The 25,451-nt window shown below is 38.2% G+C and overlaps 1 protein-coding gene and 1 pseudogene across 8 annotated transcripts in view; one reads left to right on the forward strand and one right to left on the reverse strand.

Annotated features, from left to right (window-relative positions):
• LOC106837953 (ras-related GTP-binding protein D-like) overlaps positions 1 to 2,772 on the forward strand; it is a 13,377-nt pseudogene extending 10,605 nt beyond the window's left edge.
• Positions 1,529 to 25,451, reverse strand: part of BEND6 (BEN domain containing 6) — a 55,566-nt gene continuing 31,643 nt past the window's right edge. For 5 of the 8 annotated variants that reach the window (XM_070514686.1, XM_070514687.1, XM_014851718.3 and 2 more), the window contains exons 3-7: positions 25,198 to 25,375; positions 10,456 to 10,676; positions 8,905 to 9,097; positions 7,863 to 7,999; positions 1,529 to 2,775 (exon numbers count right to left, since the gene is read on the reverse strand). In XM_070514686.1, the coding sequence (XP_070370787.1) occupies positions 7,872 to 7,999; positions 8,905 to 9,097; positions 10,456 to 10,676; positions 25,198 to 25,375 (720 nt within the window). In that variant the 3' untranslated portion in view covers positions 1,529 to 2,775; positions 7,863 to 7,871. Of the gene's footprint in view, positions 2,776 to 7,862; positions 8,000 to 8,904; positions 9,098 to 10,455; positions 10,677 to 11,270; positions 11,335 to 25,197; positions 25,376 to 25,451 lie in introns of all 8 variants that reach the window. The other 3 variants (XR_011504923.1, XR_011504922.1, XR_011504921.1) reach the window with 1 other exon arrangement.

The raw sequence follows: 25,451 nt of genomic DNA on the forward strand, positions 1-25,451 counted from the left end.
GTTCCACTTTGGTGGCTGGCGTTCGCTGGTTCGGACCCTGGGTGCAGACATGGCACCGCTTGTCATGCCATGCTGTGGTAGGCGTCCCACATATAAAGTAGAGGAAGATGGGCATGGATGTTAGCTCAGGGCCAGTCTTCCTCAGCAAAAAGAGGAGGATGGGCAGCAGATGTTAGCTCAGGGTAATCTTCCTAAAAAAAAACCCCAAAAAACAAAAATAAGTGTTCAAGAAAGACTATGGCACACCATGAGTACAAAGATTTTACAAGAAAAAAATGTGAAAAGAGCTGCAGACTTGATGAATGCATCAAAGACATTCACAGAAAAATGTTGTCATGGAACAGATGAAGATGCTGACCATACATTCCATCAATCTTAATGAAACTACCGTATCCATGTAGGAAGACCGCAGAACATGCGTGCAGGAACTCGTACATTCGTAAATTTTTCTTTGACACTTTTGCTGCATTAATTGTAGACTTAGAAAGTCCTTCCCCATCAGAGAACATAAAAATATTTATGTATTTTTTTTTTCATCTGACCTCAATTTTTACTTTTTATTAATCTGGAATTCTTTATGGAATATGGTTTGAAGTAGGAATATAACTTAATTACTTTTCATTCACCAATTTTCTCAGTATCATTTTTTGGAAAGCTTCCTTTCCCTGCTTATTAAAGGTTCTACTTTAATCGTATTCTAAACCCTTATGTGTGTGAGTACATAATATATGCATGCATATACATATACATGTATATTAATTGCTTTCTGGGCACTCTATTCAGTTTCGTTAGTTTTCTTAATTTATAACTCATTTAGAACCAATATATGAAGCTGAATTGAAAAGAAAATGTGTCTTCTATTATCCGTAAAAATATCAACACATCTCAAAATACTTTAAGGAAGGACCATAGGAGTTCCAATTGAATAATACAGTTATGTTTTGCAAAGGCAAAAAAAAATTATATTTAGTAGACAAAATTTATATTACCAAGTAGTTTTTGTTAGGAAATAACATATATCTTAGTAAGATTATCCTTTTTCAATGAAAATATTAACCTCCCTGGAAGTTGTGTATGTATCCTCTATAGCGTGGATGCTTAGTGTGGGTACTGTCTATATACCCTACATAGCATAGCTCTTTAGAAGACAAACAAGGCAGAGCCACACAGTCCAATTATAATGGTAATGGCTCAATATATAGGTAAAGAAGCCATCAGCCTAGAAAAGGATATTTTCCCTGGATTTTCTTTTTTTTTTTTTTTTTACGATTTTATTTTTCCCTTTTCTCCCAGAGCCCCCTGGTACATAGTTGTGTAGTTTTAGTTGTGGATCCTTCTAGTTGTGGCATGTGGGATGCCGCCTCAGCATGGCTTGATGAGTGGTGCCATGTCCGCGCCCAGGATTTGAACTGGCAAAACCCTGGGATGCCGAAGTGGAGCGCGCGAACTTAACCACTTGGTCACAGGGCCGGCCCCTCCCCTGGATTTTATACACTAATAAGAAATAATCAAATACTTTTTATGTTTTCAATGGGATTTATTTATATTTAAGTAAAAGTAGCAAATGTTAACATGTTATTTCCTTAGGAATATTTATTTTATACAACCACATTGTTATCAAGCAACAGTTATGGAATGTTCCCTGGGTCCACAGTACTGAACTTTCTCACTATGATACGCATCTTCTTTTCCAAGTTTAAACGTGACTTGTGCACTGAAGAAGCATGTCTTGGCATTACAGAGTTGTCACGTGTGACAACCTGACATCAGAGGAGAAGCCTCTTGATGAAGAATTTCTTATCTTTCATTCATTTAGAAAGTATTTATCTTTTTGTGTGATTATCAAACCCATATGATTTTGTTTTCAAGTCTCCTTTCTTCTGATACTATGAAAACAAATCAGTCAAAACTAAACTAAACAGTGTAGCAATCTAACCAACCAGATACATAGGATGGTATATTTTATACAGGATGTTTTAGATGATATTGATGTTTTATGTTACACATCTGTATTTAATATACTTTGGGCAATTAAAAAAAGCATGTAAACAAACATAAAAAAGATTTTTCTGAAAGTTGATGCAGTATTTTAACAGTCACAAAAACTTGGGTTTATTTCTTTTTCAAGTACAATGGAATAGTTTCATATTAAAACAAAAAGGTCTTGCTGCTCTCATTTTCTTCAGATTCCCATTTTATACATTTTTAGGTAACAGAATAATCCTGTAATTTTATTGCTAAAACACGATTACTTGGTTCGATATGATTATCTGATTTGAGGCTGACTTTGCTGCTCCCATGTTTCTGAACATGGATTATTTCACTGTTTACTTTTCCAAACATGTGCTTATGCTAAAGATCCAAAAACTAACATGAGGAGGCATGGTAATAACAAACGTACAGTGACTGAGTTGGACAATGATGAATCGTAGGGGTTGAAGTTTCTGTTGCTATGATAAGGGCTCTGACTATTCTGTTAAGTTAGGTGTACAGAGAAGGATGGAAAATGCATATTTCCAAGAAACTATATTGCATGCTTATTTGGCTGCTATAAATTCTCTGGTTTGATGCTTCACTGGTATTTAGGGTGGAATCTACATGCAGCTTCTTCAGCAAGCTGGTTGCTCCATCAGAGGAGCCCGTGGATGTTACCCATCTCTCTCAGCCTGCCGCTATGTCCCGTTGTGCTCACTGCCAGCACGCTTGCAGATTCTCCAGCAAAATCCAATGTTAGCTTTAGAACTGCAGATGCTTTGTTTCAGGCACCTATAACACCTATAAAAAGCAAATTTCAAAAAACAGAGCAAATTTACGTTAGAGTTCTTAGAGCATTTTTAACAGTTGTCCAAGTTAGTTATTTTGTGTTGACAACAAATTTTGGCTTGAAAATACAAATTGCTGATAAGAACTATTACTATTGAGATGACTTAGGAAATATTTTATTATCTATTCAGAGGAATTCCAGCATAGATAGTTAAAATATTTAACATATATTTTTACCTCAAATGACTTTAGAAAACTTCTTAATGAGATAAAATTTCAAACACACAAAGTAAAATGAACCATCCCCACATACCAGTCAACTGTCTTAAAAAATTATCAACAATTCTGTTTGTCATTCTTCAGTAACATTTGTTGATTGTTTAAATAGAAAGTTTCTCAAATCCGCTTTACCTCTTTCAAAAGAAAAAAATGAAATGAACTAGGTGAGAGGTAGAATTACTGGGAAGCTAATGAAGCTTAGTTGCGTGGGTACCTGCCAAAAAAAGGGGCCCTAGCAATATCTTCACATGGTTACATTTTTTTGTTAAATTTGCCAAAATTAGCTATTTCAACCATAATTGGTTAAGACTACTGTCTCCATTTCAACTGCTCCTCAGTCATATTTTATCCTCTGATTGTAACCTTGGAGTGGCAGTGGAATTTCTGAGATTTTGTTAAGGATTGACTGGCATATATTTTGTGCTTTGCAATCCCTTCCATGTATAGTTACATTGTTGCTGGCCATTCCAGTTTACAGTGTCTTCCAGGAGTACTATGAATATAGTCAATGCAAAGAATAGTTAAGAGCACTCACTCCACAGAAAACTTGAAATTCCCTGAAATCTTATAGCTCAGATAACAAAGAAACTCAATACAGGTTTACCCAAATTCACAACGGCCCTAAAAATTACATTGCTAATAAAGATTTGAGAATTTGAAAGAAACCTCTATAAACTGTCAAGAAAAAAAAAAAAAAAAAAAAAGCTGGGGCCAGCCCCGTGGCCAAGTGGTTAAGTTCGTGCGCTCCGCTTTGGCGGCCCAGGGTTTTGCCGGTTGGGATCCTGGGCGTGGACATGGCACCACTCATCAGGCCATGCTGAGGCGGCATCCCACATGCCACAACTAGAAGGACCTACAACTAAAAGTATACCACTTTCTACTGGGGGCAGGGATTTGGGGAGAAAAAGCAAAAGAAAAAGAGATTGGCAAGTTGTTAGCTCAGGTGCCAATCTTTAAAAAAAAAAAAAGAAGATACGCATTGTCATTGGTACAGTGAGTTAAAAAAAAAAAGCATATTTTCATCAACTCTGCTAGAAGATAGTCTAAATTACTTTCCCATTCTTTCTATAGAAAAGGCTGTTACAAAATCATTGTCAAATGAAGAGGCAATCAACATGTATGCAACCAAAAAAGGTAGGATAAAAGTATTATAGAGCTGTTGATAAAAATGTTTTGTAATTTTCCCTACATTATGTGATATTTGAGAAATTTGTTAACTTTTAAACACTACACAGTTTTCATAATTTATTTGTTATAAATTAATATACAGAGTTGTAACTGATTGCATATTCATAATTTTGTGTTTCTTTTCCTAAAGAGAGTTTCCCAAATTCCATTAAGCTCCAGGTTCCATACATCCTGGATCCATTCCTGAGGTAGATTGTACTATTATCCCTGTTTAGATTAAAGTCAGAGAGGTCAAGTGACTTTCCAAAGGGGACACATTTATTAAGAGGTGGAACAGGCTTCAAAACCAGACTTTCTGACCCTAAAACATTTAATTTTATGTGTCAACTTGGCTAGGCTATGGTACTCAGTTGTTTGGCAAACACCAGTGTAGATGTTGCTGTGAAGGTATTTTTTAGACAAGATTAACATTTAAATCAGCAGATTTACAGTAAAGCAGATTACTCTCCATAATGTGGGTGAGTCTCACCCAATCAGTTGAAGGCCTTAAGAGAAAAGACTGAAGTCTTCTGAGGAAGGAGGAATTCTGCCTTCAGATAGTCTTTGGACTCAAGACTGCAACACCAACTCTTCCGTGGGTCTTCAGTCTGCTGGCCTGCCCTGCAGATTTCAGACTTCTCAGTCCCCACAGTTGTGTGTGCCAATTCCTTAAAATAAATCTCTCTCTGTACATCCTATTTGTTCTGTTTCTCTGGAGAACCAATGACTAATGCAATAAGAAATACAGAGAACTATATGCTAGTACTGGCTGTCTGCTAGTTAGTAGTCATATGACCTTGGCAATTCACTTCACTTCTTTAGGCTTTAGTTTCATTATCTCCAAAGTAAAGAAATCATTTTAGACCAAGATTTCTCAACCTTGGCACAAGTGCCATTTTGGGTTGGGTAATTCTTTGTTGTGGGGGGCTGTCCTATGCATTGTAGGGTGTCTTGCAGCGTCCCTGGCTTCTGTCCACTAGATACCAGGAGTATCACACAGTTGTGACAACCAACAATATCTCCAGACACTTTCAAATGTTCCCCACTTGAGGGGCAGGGGACAAAGTCCCTCCCACCCTGTTTGAGCACTCTGAATTAGATCATCTTTAATGTAATATATGCATATGTAATGCTATAGCAGAGATTATATACTGAGGCAGCTTTGGAAATTTCAGGAGAAGCCTGTTTGACCACATAGCGGGGTGTCATGGAGGTGATGTTCTAGGATTCTGTAATTCTTATAAATAAAACTTTCTTTGGCTAGTATAAGAAAAAAGCAAAATATGGAGAAAGGTCAGAAAGATTGGCAACATGGCACTCCTGGCAAAGTGCAAGCTGCAGGCAACCTGAGGGCGGTCACAGCAGTGAGAGACGATAGGTGAGAAAGGGGGAAGGATGGAATTGAGCGCTTATCCTTACAGAAATGAGTCTTGGCTGGGAAATGATTGTCCTGTCAAATCCAACCCGCTAGGGGCAACCTTGAGTTTAGTACTGGGTGGAAGGCACAGTCAGCCACAGGGCCCTTGAGTGGGGGTGGCTAGGCTTCCCGGATGTATAGGAATTCGTAGGCGTCTCCATGATTTTGCAGTACATATTGCCTTGCTAATAGTAATGCGAGGAAAGTTATTTTTCCAAAGAATACTCTCGCGGGCGGAGTGAGGAAGGGGTATGGTTTGCTTGACTAAGTGTAGTCACCTTCAGGCTCCTGTTAAACGACCAAGAAGAGAAAAGTGGAGCAGCATTCCACTAGGTGGCGCTGTATCTGACTAATTCATCAAGCATGGCTAAATCCGGTTTTATGTGACCCTGTCTTTCCCAGCATATTTTCTCAGTCCTTTTGAAATAATCTGCATTTAGCCATACTTCAAATGAAAAATACCTGCCAATTAAATTTTTTTTCCATTCTAGTGTTAATCTCTACTTCTGATTCAAAATATATTTCTATTCAGTGCAACTTGGCAACAAAGCAAAGCTCAGGCCCAGAAGGCAGCAGAACAGATTGGATTCATAGCAAAAGATTTGTTCCTTTTTTCAATTTTAATTAATGCCATAGCCAGGTGATTTAATAACACTACTACTGGCAAGTACATGCAAAACTGATATAAAAACCTCTTACTTTAATATCTTCAACACTCTGCTGACTGATATGGCCAAAGATGAGTTTTGTGCCTACCCCTGGCAGTATGAGATATTAAAAAGGCAGAAGTTAGGGTATTAAAATGATTTTCAGAGCTCTGACATACAATAATGTGCTCCCAAAGACAACCCTATGACTTGGAGGGCTGGATTCCTGGCATTTAGGAAGGGACCTTGGCCATCCTACACCAGGATAACTGGGTAACCTCATGTCAAAATGACAAGTTCTAAGGGCTCATTTAAGCAAAATTTTCTCCCAAGCGGGAAGATGTGAGATTCACAACCTACTGAAATTTTTAATCACTTTAATCACAAAAATCCTTATCTTTTATAAAAATCTTCGAGTCAGTCTACCAGCATGTATGAGCTAAGGGAAATAATCCCCTTGCAGTTGTTATAAGTTGTTGGTTTTTTTTAGGGAAGAGAGACTATTGTTGCCTCTCACTGACCTAGCCTTAGTTGTACAGCAACATAGTAAGGAACCCTCAAGGAGGATGGGGTGATAGTCAGCAATGGGTGGGGCAATCACTGCATTCACGCAGTTCCACATCCATTTAAAACACGGTCAGAAGAAAGAGAGAAGTAAAGTGGTCTCAGAGGTGGCTAGAGTTAGGCACATCGCAGGCAAAGTGGAAGTCAAAGATAAAAGTAAAGAAAGTGGGGGAGAAACCTGCCCTTATGTGTTTACCATATACCTCTTATCAATTTAAAATATTAATGACACCAATAATGCATACTTTTCACATATTTTGCATCAAAATAATGGAGAAGAAGGGTGGGCACAGGTGAAATGGCCAGAACATTGGGTTGCTAAAGCACACACAAAATTCCACTGCACAGTTCTGCCCAGGGAGGCCCTGACTGTCCAGTGATTTCCGTCAGAACTCACTAAAAACAAAGAATTCCCCTTCTTAGTACAATGGAAACATCTTGGTAAAAATCCTTATCAAACAAAGGAAACTATAACAGCTGACTTAAAGACTTAAAGACAGTGAGAAGCAGAATGGAGGATGGCAGAGGAGACCTTCAATACTTCCAGCCAGCACTTAGCACACAGGTCAAAGCTGTTTAGAGTTCTAAGTTCAGTCCCATTGACGCACCTCAGAGATTTCCCAAGGGTCTGCATCTCCCTTGTTCTAGAGAAACACTTGTAAATTGTCCTGTGTCCCTCCTTTGGCTCCTTTCTACCTCCACCCACAAGTTAACTAATGTTCTATAAAGAAAAAAAGTTCCTCTGGAAAACACTACATCCTATAACCCCTCCCGAGAGATTTCTGTTGTGCTTGGGTATCAAAACATCTGAGAGGTTCTGGGAAAGGAAAATCTGTGCAAATGAACTCAGTATTTCCCAAATTTACACCCCCTTCCTGTCCCACCGTCACCCTCAGGAACACGTATTAGCATTTCATAGGACATTAGTAGTCTCTCGCAGAGTGTTCAGAAAATGCTGTTCCAAGGATAGAAGTATTACCTCTCCTTGCCACCTTGAAAGGATTGTGAAGATTTAAAGGACTTACCAAAAGGATCTACTTAATATCCTGAGAGTTCAGATTTTTGCTTAAATTTGGCTTCTTGGTACAGTTGTTCAGCTTTTGCCCTATCATTCTTCTAATTGAAACATCATCTGTGTTGGGAAATAATTGCTTTGTGACTCCTGTAAAAACAACAATAACACATGAAACATTTTATGAGGCCTCTGCATCTGAAGGTATGAACTGAGATAAAGCGTCAAACAATCTACACTATAATTTTGTCTCTATTTTGCAAGAGCAGCCCAAACACCCATGATATATTTACATCGATGAATATAGAGGCAGATTTTTCAAAGCAAAGCTACAGATAACGAAGATCTATATTATAAGCCGAGAGCTTACATATTTGTCTTTCTATGGTACCACTCAGCTTGAACCTTGCTACTTGCTCTGAACTCTTCTTGCTTTTTGGAGCAAGTCCCCTTGCTCCAAAATGTTACGAATTTATTTTTATCCATTCTCAACATCAGTCAAAAAAACTAGATTCGGATTGACCCTTTTCCAACTAAGGAAATGACATACTACTGACATAGAGAGAGCTGAGATTCAGGGACTCTCTAAATTTGCTGGATATTTGCAAAAAATAAAAATTATTTTATTATCTAGATTATTTTATTTAAGGAGATTCATTAACTTAAAAACCATAAATAGGATGCTCAAATTAACCTCTCTTTTTCTAGAATAAAAGATAAGGGATATAAGCAAGATAAGAAAGAGAAAATAAGATATAAACTCTTTCTGAAATTTTGTTTCAAAGGATTTTCAAAATTTACCTTTCTACAGCTATGAATTCAAACTTTTCAGTGATGTAAAATTTGGTTTTATTTTAACAACCACTTTTAATGTAGAGTTTTTCTACAAAATTTTCCATATTTAATAAGAGGTTTATACCTCATATTTAATAAGAGATTTCTCTTTCACTGGAAAGTAATCTTGAAAAAAATAAAGATGGTGAAAGGATAACTTAACCTTGAAGGGTAAAATAATTTCAAATTCATGTGACGATATAACGCAATCATGTTCGCACCTATGATTTCTTGAACTTCATTCTGATTCATAGCTGGTTTGACGGCTTTGTCCCTTGAAGTAGAGGATTTTGCCCCCGTCAGGCTGTGGGTGGCCATGTATTCATTTGTGTAAAGCACTTGCATTAAATCATTGATAAACTTCTGAGGCTTGCTCTTGTTACAACGGGCTATCTGCCATTTTTCAATCTTGAACTAAAAAAAAAAAAATTGAAATTAGAAAAAGAAAAGTACTATCTGGAGAAATATATTACTAATTGAGTGAAGACATATCAGAAAACAAAACCAAAATTTTTTAAGGGGATGTATTATACTTTTGATATATATTTTACATATCAGAGGTTAGAGTCAACTATTATCTTTGAGATAATTCCTAATATTTGTGAGGTATTCCAGAGTATATACAAATTCTTGTCATGAAGTCTGGATTTGGTGCTTTAAGGATTAGTCCCATCCTCAATGCTTCCTGCTCAGTGTGGAGGTAGAATCATGGCTCTCTGAAAATTCCACATCCTCATGCCTGGAACGTGTGAATATGTTACCTTCTATGGCAAAAACAACCATGTAGGTGTGGTTAAGAGTTAAGTAACTGAGATGGGGTGAGTGTCTTGGATTATCCAGGTGGACCCCGTCTAATCACAGAAGCCCTTACATGTAGAAGAGGCAGGCAGAGGAGTGGGTCAGAGAAAGGACACAAGGAGGAGGACAGATTCCAAGAGGGAGCGGCACTTTGCCTGACACAGCTGGCTTTGAAGATGGCAGAAGTGGGCCACAAACCAAGGAATGCAGTTGCCTTGAGAAGCAGGAATGGCCTTCAGTTTACAATCAGCAAGAAAACAGGGAATTCAGTTCTATGACCACAAGAAATTGAATTCCACAACAACCCAAATGAGGAGGAAACTGTTTCTTCCAGAAAGCCTCCAGGAAGGAGGGCACCTGCCGACACGTTTGTTTCACCACAGTTCTGACCCACAGAACTCTGAGATAGTAAATCTGTATTATGTTAAGTCACTAAGTTTGTGCTAATCTGTTACACAGCAAAAGGGAACAGATACACTGAGATTCAAATATTCTGAATGTTAGATTGTTAGTATTTAATTATTGCTCTTGAAGGCATATTTTCCGAGGCTGATACCTGATTCTAACAAAACTCTTGTCTTTTTAGCTTCTGTTTCCTGATTAAGAGAAATTGGGAAAGTAGAAAAAGAATCGTGTTCAGCCAGCACACAGGGGCTGAAATTTACTTTCTCTCAGTGATATAATTTTATAACCTTTAATGCATAGTTATCTTTTTGTCACTGGTTGAAGAATTTTCTAGCTTAATAACTTCATCATTGTCCACAATTTGACTTTAGTTTTCTAAACTGGATATTTGTTTTACAAATATTAGGTTTATTGTAAAAAAAATATTGTTGTAGGCAATTGGAATGTTATGGTTGTGACCTAAAGTTTCCTAAAGTTATCTGATAAAACAATGATCATCTTGTACTCTTATTTTAATTTTTGTATTTAACTCTATCTGAGAGAAAGATAGGGCAAGTATTTCAACTGACCTGTTTCTCATCGATGTGATGCTCTTCCTCAGCTTTCAAGGAAATTGGCGAACTGGAGTTAGAATTAGAATTACTGCACGTTGAGGCAAAGGAATCTGGTGAGGAGTTGTTTGTGGCTCTCCAGAGGGTGGACGCAGACGTTGACATGGTTCCTCCACCTTTAAGCAGGGCCTCCGCCATGCCAACCAGTTCCTCAAACTGGGTGACTGCCTGGGGTAACACTAAAATGGCAAGAAAAAGTAACACTTTACAAATATTTTTGATAACAAGCGCATACATACGTCTTTTTAATTGTGTGTATACGCATGGAAATATGTGGAACAAATTGCTAACATTTGCTACCTTTGGAAAATAAACATGGTAAGAAGAGCGGTTGGAACATATTTACTTTTTATTATTAAATAATCGCTTAATAATAAAACAATTTAAAAACATTTGGTTATTGTATTTAAATGGGTATGCATTACTTTGTAACTAAAATGAATGTTTTAAAAAGTTGCTTCTTTTTTCTAATTGCTAATAGTATTATTTGAAAGTGTTTAATCTCTTGTTTGGAGACATTACTGATTCCAGGATCAATCACCTTCCAGACACTCACATTAGGCCAGTTTAAGCGACAAGATAAAATAAACCATTTCTCACAGGTTAACATAAATTTTCTATGACCTTTGTGTGTGGTTTGCCAGGGAGTCAAATTCCATTGAATTAATAAAAATTCATTGCCACAATTCAAACCTATGTTCTCACATATTAAAGATGAATTTTGGTAATCAGCCAAATGTTCTCTTGGTTCCTTTTTCTTAATGGAAACTTACACAGTCAAAGGTTTCATGCCTCCATGTAAAATGGTCTTCTCTGTTGTTATATCTAGTTTGTTTCCTGAGGACAAATAACATTTTGTTGGAGTTGGAAGACACCTTGGACCCTGTCTAATTCAACTCCTCACTCTACGCTTGAAGGGACTCTTTGCTGGAGAGGTGAAAAGACTCTGAAACTTTTTTTGTACTTTTCTTAGGCATATTATTAAGCTATTATCTTTAGAATAATATTTCATTTGAGAGCTGAAAATCAGGAATATTGATGACACGTCTAAATCAATACATCTGGTACTATATTAATAGAAAAATAGGAAAATCTACTAAAGAAGAAAATCTTATTTTATATTCTTTCAATTAATATTTACTAAGCACCTCTCGTTGCCAGACACTCATTCAATCAGCAATTATTTATTGAGCATTTAATAATAGTAAACATTTATCTAGCTTTTACTCTGTGTCAGGCACTATTCTGAGCACTTTACTGATGACCATTCATTTAATCCTCCCTGCACTCTCTGAGATAGGTTTGATCATCGTCTCCAATTTACAGATGAGGATGGTTAGGCAGTGAGAGGTTAAATAACCTGTCCAGGGTCAACCTAGTCAGTGAAAAGAAGAGTTCAGATTCAAATTCAGACTCTGCCAATTCTCTGCTATAAACTACTATGTTATACAGACTCTCAGCATTTGTCACCCACCATGTTAGGTGCTGGGAATGAGATGGGGAGCAAAACGAGATGTGATCCAAGCCCTTTGGAACTGGGAGGGGTGGGGGGCATTATTTACATAACCATGTCATGTAGCAAGAATTTGACCTGCTCAAAGAGGGGTTCCCTCCCACCCCTATCCCTGACCCCTCCAGTTCCTGGAAAGTAACCTCTAAACCCTTGGAATTTCCCAAGTGAAAGGAGGAGTGTCTTTGTTATTCATGGTGAGCCCCTCAGACCACACCTGATAGTTTATGCTAAGGAGTTTTTCAGAGTAGGAACAATCATACCCAGTAGTCTTAAGATAGAAGCTGGCCACAGCCAGAAAGCCAGAAAGATTTGGAAATTGACTTCAACCACACAATCAACAAATCAATCATGCCTATGTAATGAACCCTCAATAAAAACTTTGGACACTGGTGCTCAGGTGAGCTTCCTGGATGGACAATACTCGGTGCATACTGTAACACATAAATGCTAGGGGGGTAAGGCATCCGGAGGACAACAGAAGCTTCATATTTGGGAACTGCCCAGACTCTGCCCTATGTATCTCTCCAACTTTGGCTGGTTCTAATTTGTATTCTTTCCCTGTAATAAATGTAACCATGAGTATAAGAGGTTTCAAAGACTTGTGAGTTTCTCTAGCAGTATTGAAGCTTAGGGTGGTTTTGGAAAACCCCTGAACTGGCAGTTGGAGCCAGAAGTCTTGGGGAGACTCCGCAGTCTAGAGGACAGTGCCCTAAGCCTTGCAGTGGGGCTACCTCAAGGGACATGCGAAGAAATGAAAAATTACTATTGTTAAGTGCCACAAAGGAGAGGCTGGAGGGGAAGGGGGCACAGAGGGCTTCTCTGGGGAGGTCAAGATTGATCTGAGAGCTGAAGGCTGAGCAGGAACTAAACAGCTGGAGGGAATGAGGAGGTCATCACAGGCATAGGAAACACAAGTTCTGTATTTGAGGAACTGCAAGAAGGCCAAAGCTAGAATGTAAAGAGAAAAAGAAAGTTTGTATAAAGTGAGGTATCAAGAATATTTACTGTTTTTTCTAATACTGAAAGTTATACATGTTCACTGGAATATATCCTTCTTGTCATTTCTATCTGTGTATCTTATCTATATTTGTGTATTTTCTTTTACATTTTTAGGACCATACTATATACATAGCATTGTATCATGGTTCTTTTTTTCCAGTTAAGACTGTAAACTGAGTATTTTGTCTATTTTATTAAATCTTCTTGGAAAATGTGATCTTTTGAGGTCTGATTTACATAGTCAAAGGCTAGATCTTATATGAAGTCTGAGCAGAAATTAAGTAGGTAAGGGACATGAGTTTGACAAAAGGAATCCCCACTTAACACACACCCATCAAGATATAGAACATTTCCAGGGCCGGCCTGGTAGCACAGTAGTTAAGTTCGCACGTTCCACTTAGGTGGCCCAGGGATTGCTGGTTTGGATCCCGGGTGCGGACTTACACACTGCTTGTCAAGCCATTCTGTGGCAGGCGTCCCACATATAAAACAGAGGAAGATGGGCACAGATGTTAGCTCAGGGCCAGTCTTCCTCAGCAAAAAGAGGAGGATTGGTGGCAGACGTTGCGTCAGGGTTAATCTTCCTCAAAAAAAAAAAAAAAGAAGAAGATATAGAACTTTTCCATCCTCCCAGAAAGTTGCCTCATGTTCCTACTAAATCAATCCCTGGATTTATCTCAGAGGCAACCACTAATCTGACTTCTTTAGCCAGAGATGTTTGACCTGTTCTAGAATTCCATTTAAATGGACTCAAACAGTATATTCTCCTTTTTTTGGTCTGATTTTTTTTTTTTGCTCTGCATAATGTTTTGAGATTCATTTATGTTGATGTGTGTATCAGTTACCCATTCCTTTTTGTTGATGAATAATATTTCTTTATATGGATACTCCACAATTACAGTACCCATTCACCTGTTGATGGGGTATCTTCCACCTGAAAGCATGACTTTAATGGTTCCCTAATAGTCCAAGGTATTGATGTTCTATAATTTATTTAAATGTTCCTTTTTTTTCCTTTTGGAATTTAGGTTGCTTCCAGTTTTTATTACAAACAAAACTCTTATGAACTGCCTAGGACATAGCTGTTCATATGCATCTCTGATCATGTCAATGCTGTAAATTCCTGAAAGCATAATAATAGGTTCAAAGGTATAAATGTTTTCAAGACTCAATTAATATTGCTGAGAATTCTTCTCTAGAAAGATTCTTCCAACTTAACATGCCCACTGGCAATGTAAGAAGTCAGTCATTTCACTGCACCGTCAACAATAGGTGTTAATCATTAACACAGATCTTCACTACTTTGATAGGTTAAAATCTTAGTGCAATTTAAATTGCAATTATTTGATTATTGTCAAGTTAAATATATATCTATTGACTATTTGAACTTCTTTCATGAATTATCCATTAGAACATGGAATATTAGTACTTTTTCTGTTTTATAATAAATGGTTTTTGTAAAGTGCTTATTAGAGTGCCTAGTGCATTTTATGCACAATGTGTTACCTATTATTATTAACTCCATTATATACTAAGCATTTTAATCTTGTATTTGTCGTAAGTTGTATTTTTCTTAGAGTATCTTTTAATTTTATGATACTTTTAAAGCATACACACATTTTTAGTTTTTATTTTAAAGTGGCAGTCTTTTCTTTAGTATATTACTCATTTTTTCTATGTTTAGAATGTCATTAACCATTCAGATCAGCTAAATATTCACTCATATATTTTGTATGGTTTAAACATCTTTTTATGAGTAAGCTTTTTTCCTGCCTGGATATATGTTTTCTAACTTTTAATGGAAAATCTTAAACACAAACAAAAATAGTAAACTTCCATATACCCTATCCCCCAGTTTCAACTCACGATCAATCTTTTTTTTTTTTTTTTTGGCTGAGGAAGATTTGCCCTGAGCTAACATCTGTTGCCAGTCTTCCTCTTTCTTTTGCTTGAAGACAATTCTCCCTGAGCTAACATCTGTGCCAGTCCTCCTCTGTTTTGTATGTAGTCACCACCACAGCATGGCCACTGACAAGTGGTAGAGGTTGTGCCCAGGAACCGAACCCTGGGTGGCCAAAGCAGAGCAGGCCAAACTTAACTTCTAGGCCACGAGGCTGGCCCCATCTCATGGCAAATCTTGTTCCACCAATATCCCCACCCACTTTCTTCCTACCCCCAAGACTACTTCAAGCAAATCACAGGAATCATCTCATTTAGTCTGTAAATATTTCTTATGTGTCTCTAAAAGTAAGACATTTAAAAAATATAACCATAACACCATTGTCATAGCCAGAAATACCTAACAATAGTTCTTTAATGTCAAAAAAAAAAAAAAAAAACCCTAGTAAATGTTCAAATTTCTGATTGTCTCATTGTTGTTATTTTTGTTTGTTTGAATCAGGATCCCAATACGGTCCATACATTAGAATTAGTTGCTGTCTCTTTCACACAAGCTCTAGGCTTCCTCTCCCTCTCCTCGTTTTTTCCTTGCAATGTGTTAGTTGAAGAAACTGAGTCATTTGCCCTGCAGGATCTTCCATAGCCTGGATTTTGCTGACTGCATCCCTAAAGTGATGCTTAACAGATTCTTCTGTTCCCTGTATTTGCTGTAAATTGGTAGTTAGAGCTAAAGGCTTGATCAGATTTAGGTCATGTTTTAACATCCATCAGGTGGCATTTAATGCATACTTAGCTTTTTCTGTGATATTAGTGGTCACTGATGATCATGCTTAGATTCAACATATCATAATGGATTGCAAAATGGTGATATTTTAATTATTTTCTTCTTCATTTATTAGGTAGAATTCTACGAAGGAAAATTTCCTCTCGTTAACTATAGGGTTACTATGAGTTTCATTTCATCTAAGAATGGCAGGATAAACACATGATTTTTTGGTTTGTATTTGCCAGTTTTCAAAAGAATGAGTTGGTTCTTTCAGATGGCCATTAAGTTTTTTCTTTTTTGAATACCATTATGAACTCATGCGTTTAAATATGTATGATAGGGGCTGGCTCCGTGGCCGAGTGGTTAAGTTCGCGCGCTCTGCTGCGGCGGCCCGGGGTTCGGATTCTGGACGCGGACATGGCACCGCTCCTCAGGCCACATTGAGGTGGTGTCCCACATCCCACAACTAGAAGGACCTGCAACTAACATATACAACTGTGTACGGGGGGGGGTTGGGGAAATAAAGCAGGAGAAAAAAAAAAAAAGATTGGCGGCAGTTGTTAGCCCAGGTGCCAATCTTTAAAAAAAAAGAAAGATTGGCAACAAGTTGTTAGCCCAGGTGCTAATCTTTAAAAAAAAAAAAAAGTATGATAATCTATTGCAGTTATCATTCTTATTGATGCTCCAATTGGCCCATCTTTGCCCAGTGGGAACCTCTTCTAGTTGACATGTCCATATAGTCTTTGATAACTTCCTTGCTTTCTGGTAAGACAAGATTTTCATCTATATTTCCTGTTCAAGCCTCCTGAGAAGGCTCACCTTGCACATTTTCTATGCAAATTCTGGAATCAGCCATTTCTGCAAGGAACCCTAGCTCCTTTCAGTGGGAAATAGTCTTACAAGACCATATCCAGGAGCTAGGAGTGCTCTTTGCTATTGGGTTCTTGTTTCTAGGCCTATTCAGTGAACAGTATTAGAAAACATATATTATAAATTTTTAAAGATAAAATTCATCATGCATTTAAGCCAGTACTTCCCATTCAAATTCAGAACATGAAGTTTTTATTTAAACTGTATCATTATGTTTGTAGTGTGCCACATGGGGTGAAATGAGAACCTCACATGAACTTTCCCCCCCTGGAATATCAGTTTTCTCAGTGCCGTTTGTTGAATAATTCATGTTTTTCCTGATTGACTTGCAGGACTTGCTACCCAAATTGCCAGGTCCATTGCAAAGCGAAAATGCAGGACTCTTCTTCAAAACTTCTTAAGAATTTTAATATGATGACAGCAGAGCCTTTAACCAGTATGTGCGGCCTTTTCTAGGAGCAGGGCCCTGTGTGACTGTGCAGGTCACACACCCGTGAAGTTGGCCCTGGTGACTTGTGACAGTGACACCATAATAGCAACTACTTATATAGCACTTGCTATTGCCAGGCTCTGTTCTGAATGCTTTACATGTCACCCAGCTAAGTACTTTTATTATTTCCTTTTAGAGATGAGGAAACTGAGGCACAGATTGGTTAAACAACGTGCACAAGGTTACACAGTGAGTAGGTGGCAGAGCTGGGGTTTGAACCGTGGTTCGGCCTCTCTCAATCCATTCTCCTTACCTCTCCACCCTAGTCCCTCTAGGGTGGTTTCCTGATCGTACGTGAGATTCCGTTTTGGGGATATGCATTTTGTTCCACTGATCTGATGATTCATGCACTAGCAAGTTGCCTTTAATTATTGGAAATTTATGTGATTTAGTGTTGACACGTTATGACTTCATATTTTTTTCCCAGAATGTTTTAATTGATTTTACCTATTTATTCTTTCAGGTTAATTTTAGAACAATTATTGTCAAATTACCAAAACAAACCAAAACAAAACAATCACTGGTATTTGATTGCGATTCTATTCAAACAATTCATTGTTTTGGGATAAATTGGCATCTTCTCTTCTCATCTATGCATGTGACATGTCTCTCCATTTATTTAGGTTTATATATCTCTCCATTGAGAAATTTCTCCATTGAGTTTTTAAATTTTTCTTCATAGATCCCACACATTTCTTGTTAGGGTACCTAGTAGATATTTTATAGTTGTTTGTAATTAATGTGAGTATATTCTTTTTTCCTTCTTTTAGGAATATAACCAGCAATTTCTGATCTATAAGGAAATTGATTTTTAAAAAATGGTAGCGGGGCCGGCTCTGTGGCTGAGTGGTTAAGTTCGTGCTCCGCTGCGGCGGCCCAGGGTTCGGATCCTGGGCGCGGACATGGCACCGCTCGTCAGGCTATGTTGAGGCTGTGTCCCACATCCCACAACTAGAAGGACCTGCAACTAAGATATACAACTATGTACGGGGTGGGGGGGTGGGGGGGTTGGGGAAATAAAGCAGAAAAAAAAAAAAAGATTGGCAACAGTTGTTAGCCCAGGTGCCAATCTTTAAAAAAAAAAAAAAAAAAGGTAGCTACTAGATTTTGGACACCTTTTATGTACCAGGTATTTATTTTTAAAATTTTTTTTAAATTTAAAGATTGGCACCTGAGCTAACATCTGTGGCCAATCTTCTTTTTTTCCCCCTTCCCCTCCCAAAGCCCCCCAGTACATGGTTGTATATTCTGGTTGCAGGTCCTTCTAGTTCTGCCATGTGGGATGCTGTCTCAGTATGGCTTGATGAGCGGTGCCAGGTCCACACCCAGGATCTGAACTGGCGAAACCCCGGGCCGCCAAAGTGGAGCGCACGAACTTAACCACTCAGGCTTGGGGCCAGCCCCTGCGTTTATTATTTTTTAAATAAAGTAAGGCTTGTAATGAAAAACAGTAGTCCTCTGCTCTATCACTCACCACCCAGGCCATCAATTCCAGTCCATTTACCTGTTTCTTCATAGTCTTAATAATATGCATATACAGCTATTTCTTGATTTTTTTCCACATTCATATAGTTATTTATTGACTTCCAACTCTGTAATATGGCAATGTAGCTCTCTTTCAACTTCTTCCCAAGCCACAAAGAAACACACACACGTAGTAGCCACATGCAAACATATGCATACATTACATGTGCTCTTCTCCTTTTCCATCATTTTAGTATAGTGGTAGCACAATTGTTAGTTCAATAAATATCGTGCTTACATTATTATAGTGATGACAATTCCTTTCCTTTAAAACATGATTTTTCCCCCTAGACTTAATAATGATTTCATTTTTTTAGTTTGCTTATTATTATTATTTTTTTACTGTTTCTCTCACACATCTCTAAACTTCCTACCAGAGGTGTAAAATCTCCTTTCAGTATGTTTGGATACATCAATATCATCTATCAATTTCATATTTTTCTTGGAGATATCTCTCCTGGAACCTTCTGTACACCTCCACAATCTGGACTAGCTGCTTCTAGGCCATTGTATACTTCATTCTGGAGCGTCCCTTCACTATCATTCTGTGGCTCCTCCTTGTCTCTCTCCTGAATTGGACCACCTGTTTTCTGGATACCTATCTTTCTCTTTCCAGATTTACCCTCTCATTTTGGAGGAGCTCATCCTCCATTAGCTTTTGAAAAAGAAAGCATGAAAAGTAGATTACTGAGAATTTGTAAGTGTGAAAATATTATTCTACCCTCACACTTGGTTGATAATTTCACTGGGTATAGAAGTTGAGGTTTAAATTATTTCCCTTCAGAATTTTGAAGGCATTGCTTAATTATCTTGGAGCTTTCAGTGTTCCTGGTGAAAAGCCCAGTGCCATTCTGATTCCCAGTCCTTAGCATGTGACATGCTTGTTCTCTCTGAAAGCATGTGGATCTTCCCTTTACTTCTGGTGTTCTGAAATTTCAGTGTTATGCCTTGGACAAGTCTTTTTGCCTTTGGTGGTATCCTATAATCTAGAAATTTGTGTTCTAGAAATTTATTGTATTTTTTTGTTATTGTTGTGACTTCTCCCTCTTGTCTCTTCTCACTTTTAGGACCTCTTGTCTTTGGCTGTTCAACCTCCTAGACTAATTCTCTATTTTTCCTAATCTTTTCTATTTTCCTTTTCTTTGTCTTGTTGTTCCAGTATGTACAAGATTTTCTTAACTTTAACTTCCAGACATTTTATTGAATTTCTAGGTTGACCCCCCACCTCGTTCTTTGACTATTCCTTTCTTAAACTACCCCGTTCTTGTTTTGTGGAGCTTTCTTCTCCTCCCTGCATTGTCTCTGTTTCCTTTGACCTTATTTTTCTCTTTGTTTGTCTTGATCTCTGTGTTCCATGTTAAAGGATTTCCTCAAATGATCACCCCTTCCCTCAGCTGTGCCCAGCATCCCTGAGTTCATAGCTCTCCTGAGAGAAAACCTCCACCTTCTGCTGTGGTGAAGAGTGGGAGTTGAAGGCTACATGGGAAGAATGTGTGGCGTTGTGGCCCAAAAGGGTCTGTATGTAGGTTTTTCAATGACTCTTCCAGTTTTCTCCCTTTCACGGGTACAGTTCCTAAACCTTTTGTAGTTCTCTGGTGTGATTTGGCTTAGGTCTTTTTAATTTCTTTGCCTCTATCCACTCCCCACCCCCATCATAGACACTCAGCTTTCGGATTTCTCCATATTTAATCAGTCACCACTCATCAATCTGCCTTTCAGCTTCTAAAATTTTATTGACCTCTTCATCTCCTGTGGTCTTCTCTTGTGTTTTCTTGGTCCTTGTGCTTTTATGCATTTTAAGCTTATTTTTTTGTGGGGTTTCAAGAAAGGAGGGAGAGTCACACATATTTAACTTAAGCTTTCTGCCATTTTTAAGTGAACCTGGGCAAAACTTAATTGATTTTTGATTCTTTACTAAAATCTCATTAGTCAAGAGTTGAGTTTTCAATTGATGCTTTGTTTTTCTTAGGTACACATTTGTTCTCTATAAATAATTACAATTTAATACCCTTCTATACAATAGATAGATCACCTTTTTCCTTTTACATCTTATTGTGCTGGTCAGTTGTGGCCCACAAGATATGTTTCAAATGCTTAACACATACACAAATAGCACACACACCTTTGCCATTCTGAATGTCTAGAATGGCATAAATATTCTGCCATTTTTCTTAGCTAGTAGGCTTTGTAAACAGAGAAACAGCCCTGCTTTTTAGTTCAAAGAGTTACAGGAACATTATTGAGCACTCTTCTCTCGGACTTCTTTCTTATTTGGATTATATGTGAAACTTCACCTCTCTGGTATCTTCCTAGTTGCTAACTGTAGCTTCACAAGGAGACTTACTATGGCCATGCTATTTAAAATTGTAAAACACCCCCTCTCCCTCACATCCCAATCCTCCCCTGTTTTTTCCCTAGCACTTATCATCAGCTAACATATTAGATAATTTGCTTATTATTTTTCATGATTTTTCACTGTATTGTCCCACTAGAATGGATATTCCATGAGAGCAAGGATCTTTGTCTGCTTTGTTCACTGGATTTTCCTAGGTACTTAGAACAGTGCCTGACATATAGTAGGACTTTATAAATATTTACTGAGTGAATAATGCATGCATGAATACTGTAGCTGCAGTTGGCAGTTCCTGACTTTTCCTGTTGCTTGAAGTCCAGTCAATAGCCAACTTTACTACTTGGTTTCTAGGGGTACACTGTAGTGTGTGTGTATGGAGGGGGACAGACGTACACAATATTATGTATATTAAGTACATAATAGATTATCTAGAGTTATAAGTGTCAAAGAAGAAACAAAGCAGGGGAGGAGGACAAAAAATATTGGGGGAAGAAAGGTTGAAATTTTAGATGGGACAGGGGAGGTCAGGGAAAAGATGAATTCACAGTGAGGACTTGAAGTAAGTGAGGGTGCAAACCAAGTGGTTATCTGGGGGAAGAACATTCCAGGCTGAGGGAATGGCCAGTACAAAGACACTGTAGTAAGATCATGTCTGATGTCTTCAAAGGGAAAGCAAGTGGTCGAGTGTGGCTGGATCACAGAGAACGTGGGGGAGAGCAGTAGAAAATACAGCCAGAGAGGTGAGTGGAGGGGAGGTGGCCAAATCACGTGTGGACTCAATGATCATAAAGCTGACTTCGGTTTTACCCTGAGTGAAATGGAAATGCACTGAAAGGTTCTGAAGAGAGGAGGGACATGAACTGACTTTGTTTAACAGTCTCATTCTTGTTGCTGTGTTGAGAATAGACTGCAGAGGAGCAACAGCAGAAGTAGTGACACCAGTTAGTGAGCTGCCATAATAATCTGGGTGAGAGAGAATGGTGACTTGGACCAGAGTGGCAACAGTGGGGGTGGTCAGAAAGATTGTATTCCAGAAATACTCTGAAGGTAAAGCCAGTAGGATTTGCCAAAGGACAGAGTGAAGGTGTAAAAGAAATACGGAAATATAAGATAACATTATGGGTTTTGGTTTGAGAAACTGGAACAATGAAGTTAGCATTAACCAAGATGAGGAAGAAAGAGAGAAAAAGATTGAGTGAGAAGGTCAGGAATGTGGTTTAAGACATGTTAGTCTGAGATGCCTATCAGTCATGTCAAGTACAGAGTTGGACATTGAGTCTGGAGGTAAAGGGAGAAGGGCAGTCTGAAGATATAAATCTGAGAGTCATAGCTTACTGATGAACTTTAACACCATATAATTAGGTGTGATCACCTATGGAGTGAATGCAGATAGAAAGGAAAGAAGTCCAAGGACTGAGCCTGGGGCATCATCAAATATTTAGAGGCTAAGATGATGAAGTGAATCAGCCAAATAGACCGAGATGGAAAGATCAGCAGTGTAGGAGGAAAACTAGTGAATGTGGTGTCCTAGAAGCCAAATGGAGAAACTTTTTCTGAGGAAAGAGAGATAACCAAATGTATCAAATGCTGGTAACAAGGCCTTTAAGATAACCATTGAGAAATGACCTTTCGGGTTAGCAATATGGGATGCTATGAGTTGAACTGTGCCCCCCCAAAAAGATATGTTGGACTCCTAACTCCCCATACCTCAGAATTTCCTTTTTTGGATCAGAGTCTTTACAGATATAATCAAGTTAAAATGAAATCATTAGAGTAGATTCCAATCCAATATGACTGGTGTCCTTATAAAAAGAGGAAATTTGGATATAGAGAGACAAGTACACAGGGAGAACCCCATATGAAGATTGGCGTTTAGCTGCCTCGAGTCAAGGAACAACCAGAAGCTAAGAGAGAGGCCTCCTCTAGTGCCTTCAGAGGGAGCAGGGCCCTGCTGATACCTTGACTTTGGAATTCTAGGCTCCAGAACTGGGAGACAATACATTTCTGTTGTTTAAACCAGTCAATCTGTGCTACTTCGTCACTGCAGCCCCAGCAAACTGATATACGGAGGTTATTGTTGATGATGAGAAGAGAAGTTACAATGGAATAATAAGGCCCTAATTGAAGTGGGATCCAGAGAGAATAAAAGGTGAAAAATTGAACACAGTGTGTAGAGTCAAGTCATTTAAGGAGTTTTCCTATAAAGGGAAGGAGAGAAATAGGGTGGAGGGCGGAAAAGCAAATGGCCTGAAAGAAGGTTTTTTTTTTAAAGGGGAGAAATAATAGTATGTCTAATGCTAATGGGAATGATTCATTAGTAGAGGAAAACTTGATCTTGCAGGAGAGAGGGGGGGACAATCTCTGGAGCTATGTCCTTGATTAGGCGAAAGAGAGTGGGATCTGATGCAGAGATGGAGATATTTATTGCCTTTGGTTGGACAAGAGGATAGGTCCTTCATGAGACACAGGAGAGAATGAGTAACAGGAGTGGGGCACACAAGCACAAGTGCAGGGAGATGACAGTCTCTTCTTATCCTCCAATTCCTCAATGAAGTAGGAAGCAAAGTCGTCAACTGAGATGAGGATATGGGAGGAGGTGTGGGAAGTTGGCAGAGACAGGAGAAAATGAAATGGCAATCCAGGAGTGTGGGAGAGAAAAGAAACTGGTCATAGTAGGTGATTCTTTTCATATACTATTGAACCTGATTTGCTACTCTTTCATTTAGAATTTACTCATCTAATTTATAACAAAAATTGGCCTAATAATTTTATTTTTCAGGGTTTTTGTGTCGAGATCTGGTGTCGATAAAAACAGAGACAATAACAACTACCGTTACTGAGCACCTGTCATGTACCAGGCTCTGGCTAAAGCATTTCTTCCAATTAGCTCATTTAATCCTCGTAGCACCAAGGACATAATGGATTGCCCCCATTTAGTAGATGAGGAAATGGAAGCTGGGGCTGAGGGCACAGTAAAGTGACATGGCCAAAGGTGTGCAGCTAGTAAGCAGAGCTGGGATTCGAACCAAGGTCTGTAACTTCAGGATCAGTACTTTTAACCAGCAATTTATGCTAACTTTATAAACTAGCTTGTCATCTTGCTCTAAGTTCTGGAACATATCATATAAAGATAAGGATTATCTGTTCTTTGAAAGTCGCAAAAAACTCACCAGGAAAAACCATCAGTTATAAAAATGCAATATTTAAAGTGGAAAAAATAAAGAGAAAATGGCTTCTTGATAAGTGGACTCACTTCCACTCACATGTGGCTGTTTCTACTTAAAACTATGAAGCCTTCAATTTAATAAATATGCTCAGGAAAGCATGTCAGCCATTTCTCTGTCAACCTGTCTGTCTCTCCCCATGTTCTATATGTCTCCTATCATTTCTGCTTCCAAAAATATCGTGGAAATGTCCTCTTTCTTTCCATAGCCCTCGCCCTAGGCTAGGCTGCCATCACGTTAGTCTGGGTGACTGCAATACCTTTCAAGAGTGGTTCGTCTCCGCATTCTTTCTCGTGCCACTTGTATTCACGCTGTACACAGCAGCCAGAGGGATTTATCATCAAAGTGTTCTGCGTATTTACTGCTTTACAACAGAATGCTGCCCAGCATAGGAAATAATTGCCAATATTCAGCTGTACAAAGTAATGCATGGTGCTTAACTATAAATGGGAAACATAATTTTTGAAAAATAAACAAACATAATATAGGATCCTACAAAAAGGCGTTATGCCAAGTGGCTTTTAATTTGCTTAGGCTGATCTTTCTCCTTTATAAGTCTTCCATGGAATGTGATTATTTTCCCAAACAACTACCCTCAACCCCAAAACTAAAATTTAATATATGGAATCTTTAATTCCTGTGGTTCTTTAATGGATCACAACAGGCCCCATTTTCTAGTGCTTTCCCTGGCAGAGGAGAGTGAGATAAGCACATCATGAACACCTTAACATATTTGTTCTTACTAATCTTTTCTCTTTAGAGCCTAGCACAGTGAGTGACCTATATTAAATGCTCAATAAATATCCACTGAACATGAGTAAGTGAATACAACACTGGTATTGGGTAGGAATAATCTAAAATTCTCTAAGTGATAAACTAGAGGCTTTAATAGAGTGTTTTCGTATTAAATTATGTAATCATAGATTTTCTAAAAATGTGATTTTTGACTTTTTCTCTAAGTTGCTGATTTTCTTTTTCATTCTTGACAGCTGATTTGAAATACTTTTCACTCATCATGCATTGTCTCTTTCATCTAAAAATGTCAATTTTCTCCAAGTTTACCTTGAAGCATGACCAAAGACTGTCGAAGTCGACTGTTTTCTTTCCGGGTGTTAGTTAGCTTTTGTTTCAGGCTTTTTATTTTCGTGCACAATTCCTCCTTCGACAATTCTGCTAAAGGCTCTTCATCGTCACTGGAGCTCTCACCTGGCAGAAAGGCATTTCCAGAATACGGGTCTCTCTAAAATACAAGAAAGGCACAATAAAAGAAGCTTCAAAGCGACTTTAATGGTTTACCCCATGTTCTGTATGTTGAA

Source organism: Equus asinus, chromosome 8, assembly GCF_041296235.1.
Source record: "Equus asinus isolate D_3611 breed Donkey chromosome 8, EquAss-T2T_v2, whole genome shotgun sequence".
Classification (NCBI taxonomy): Eukaryota; Metazoa; Chordata; class Mammalia; order Perissodactyla; family Equidae; genus Equus; species Equus asinus.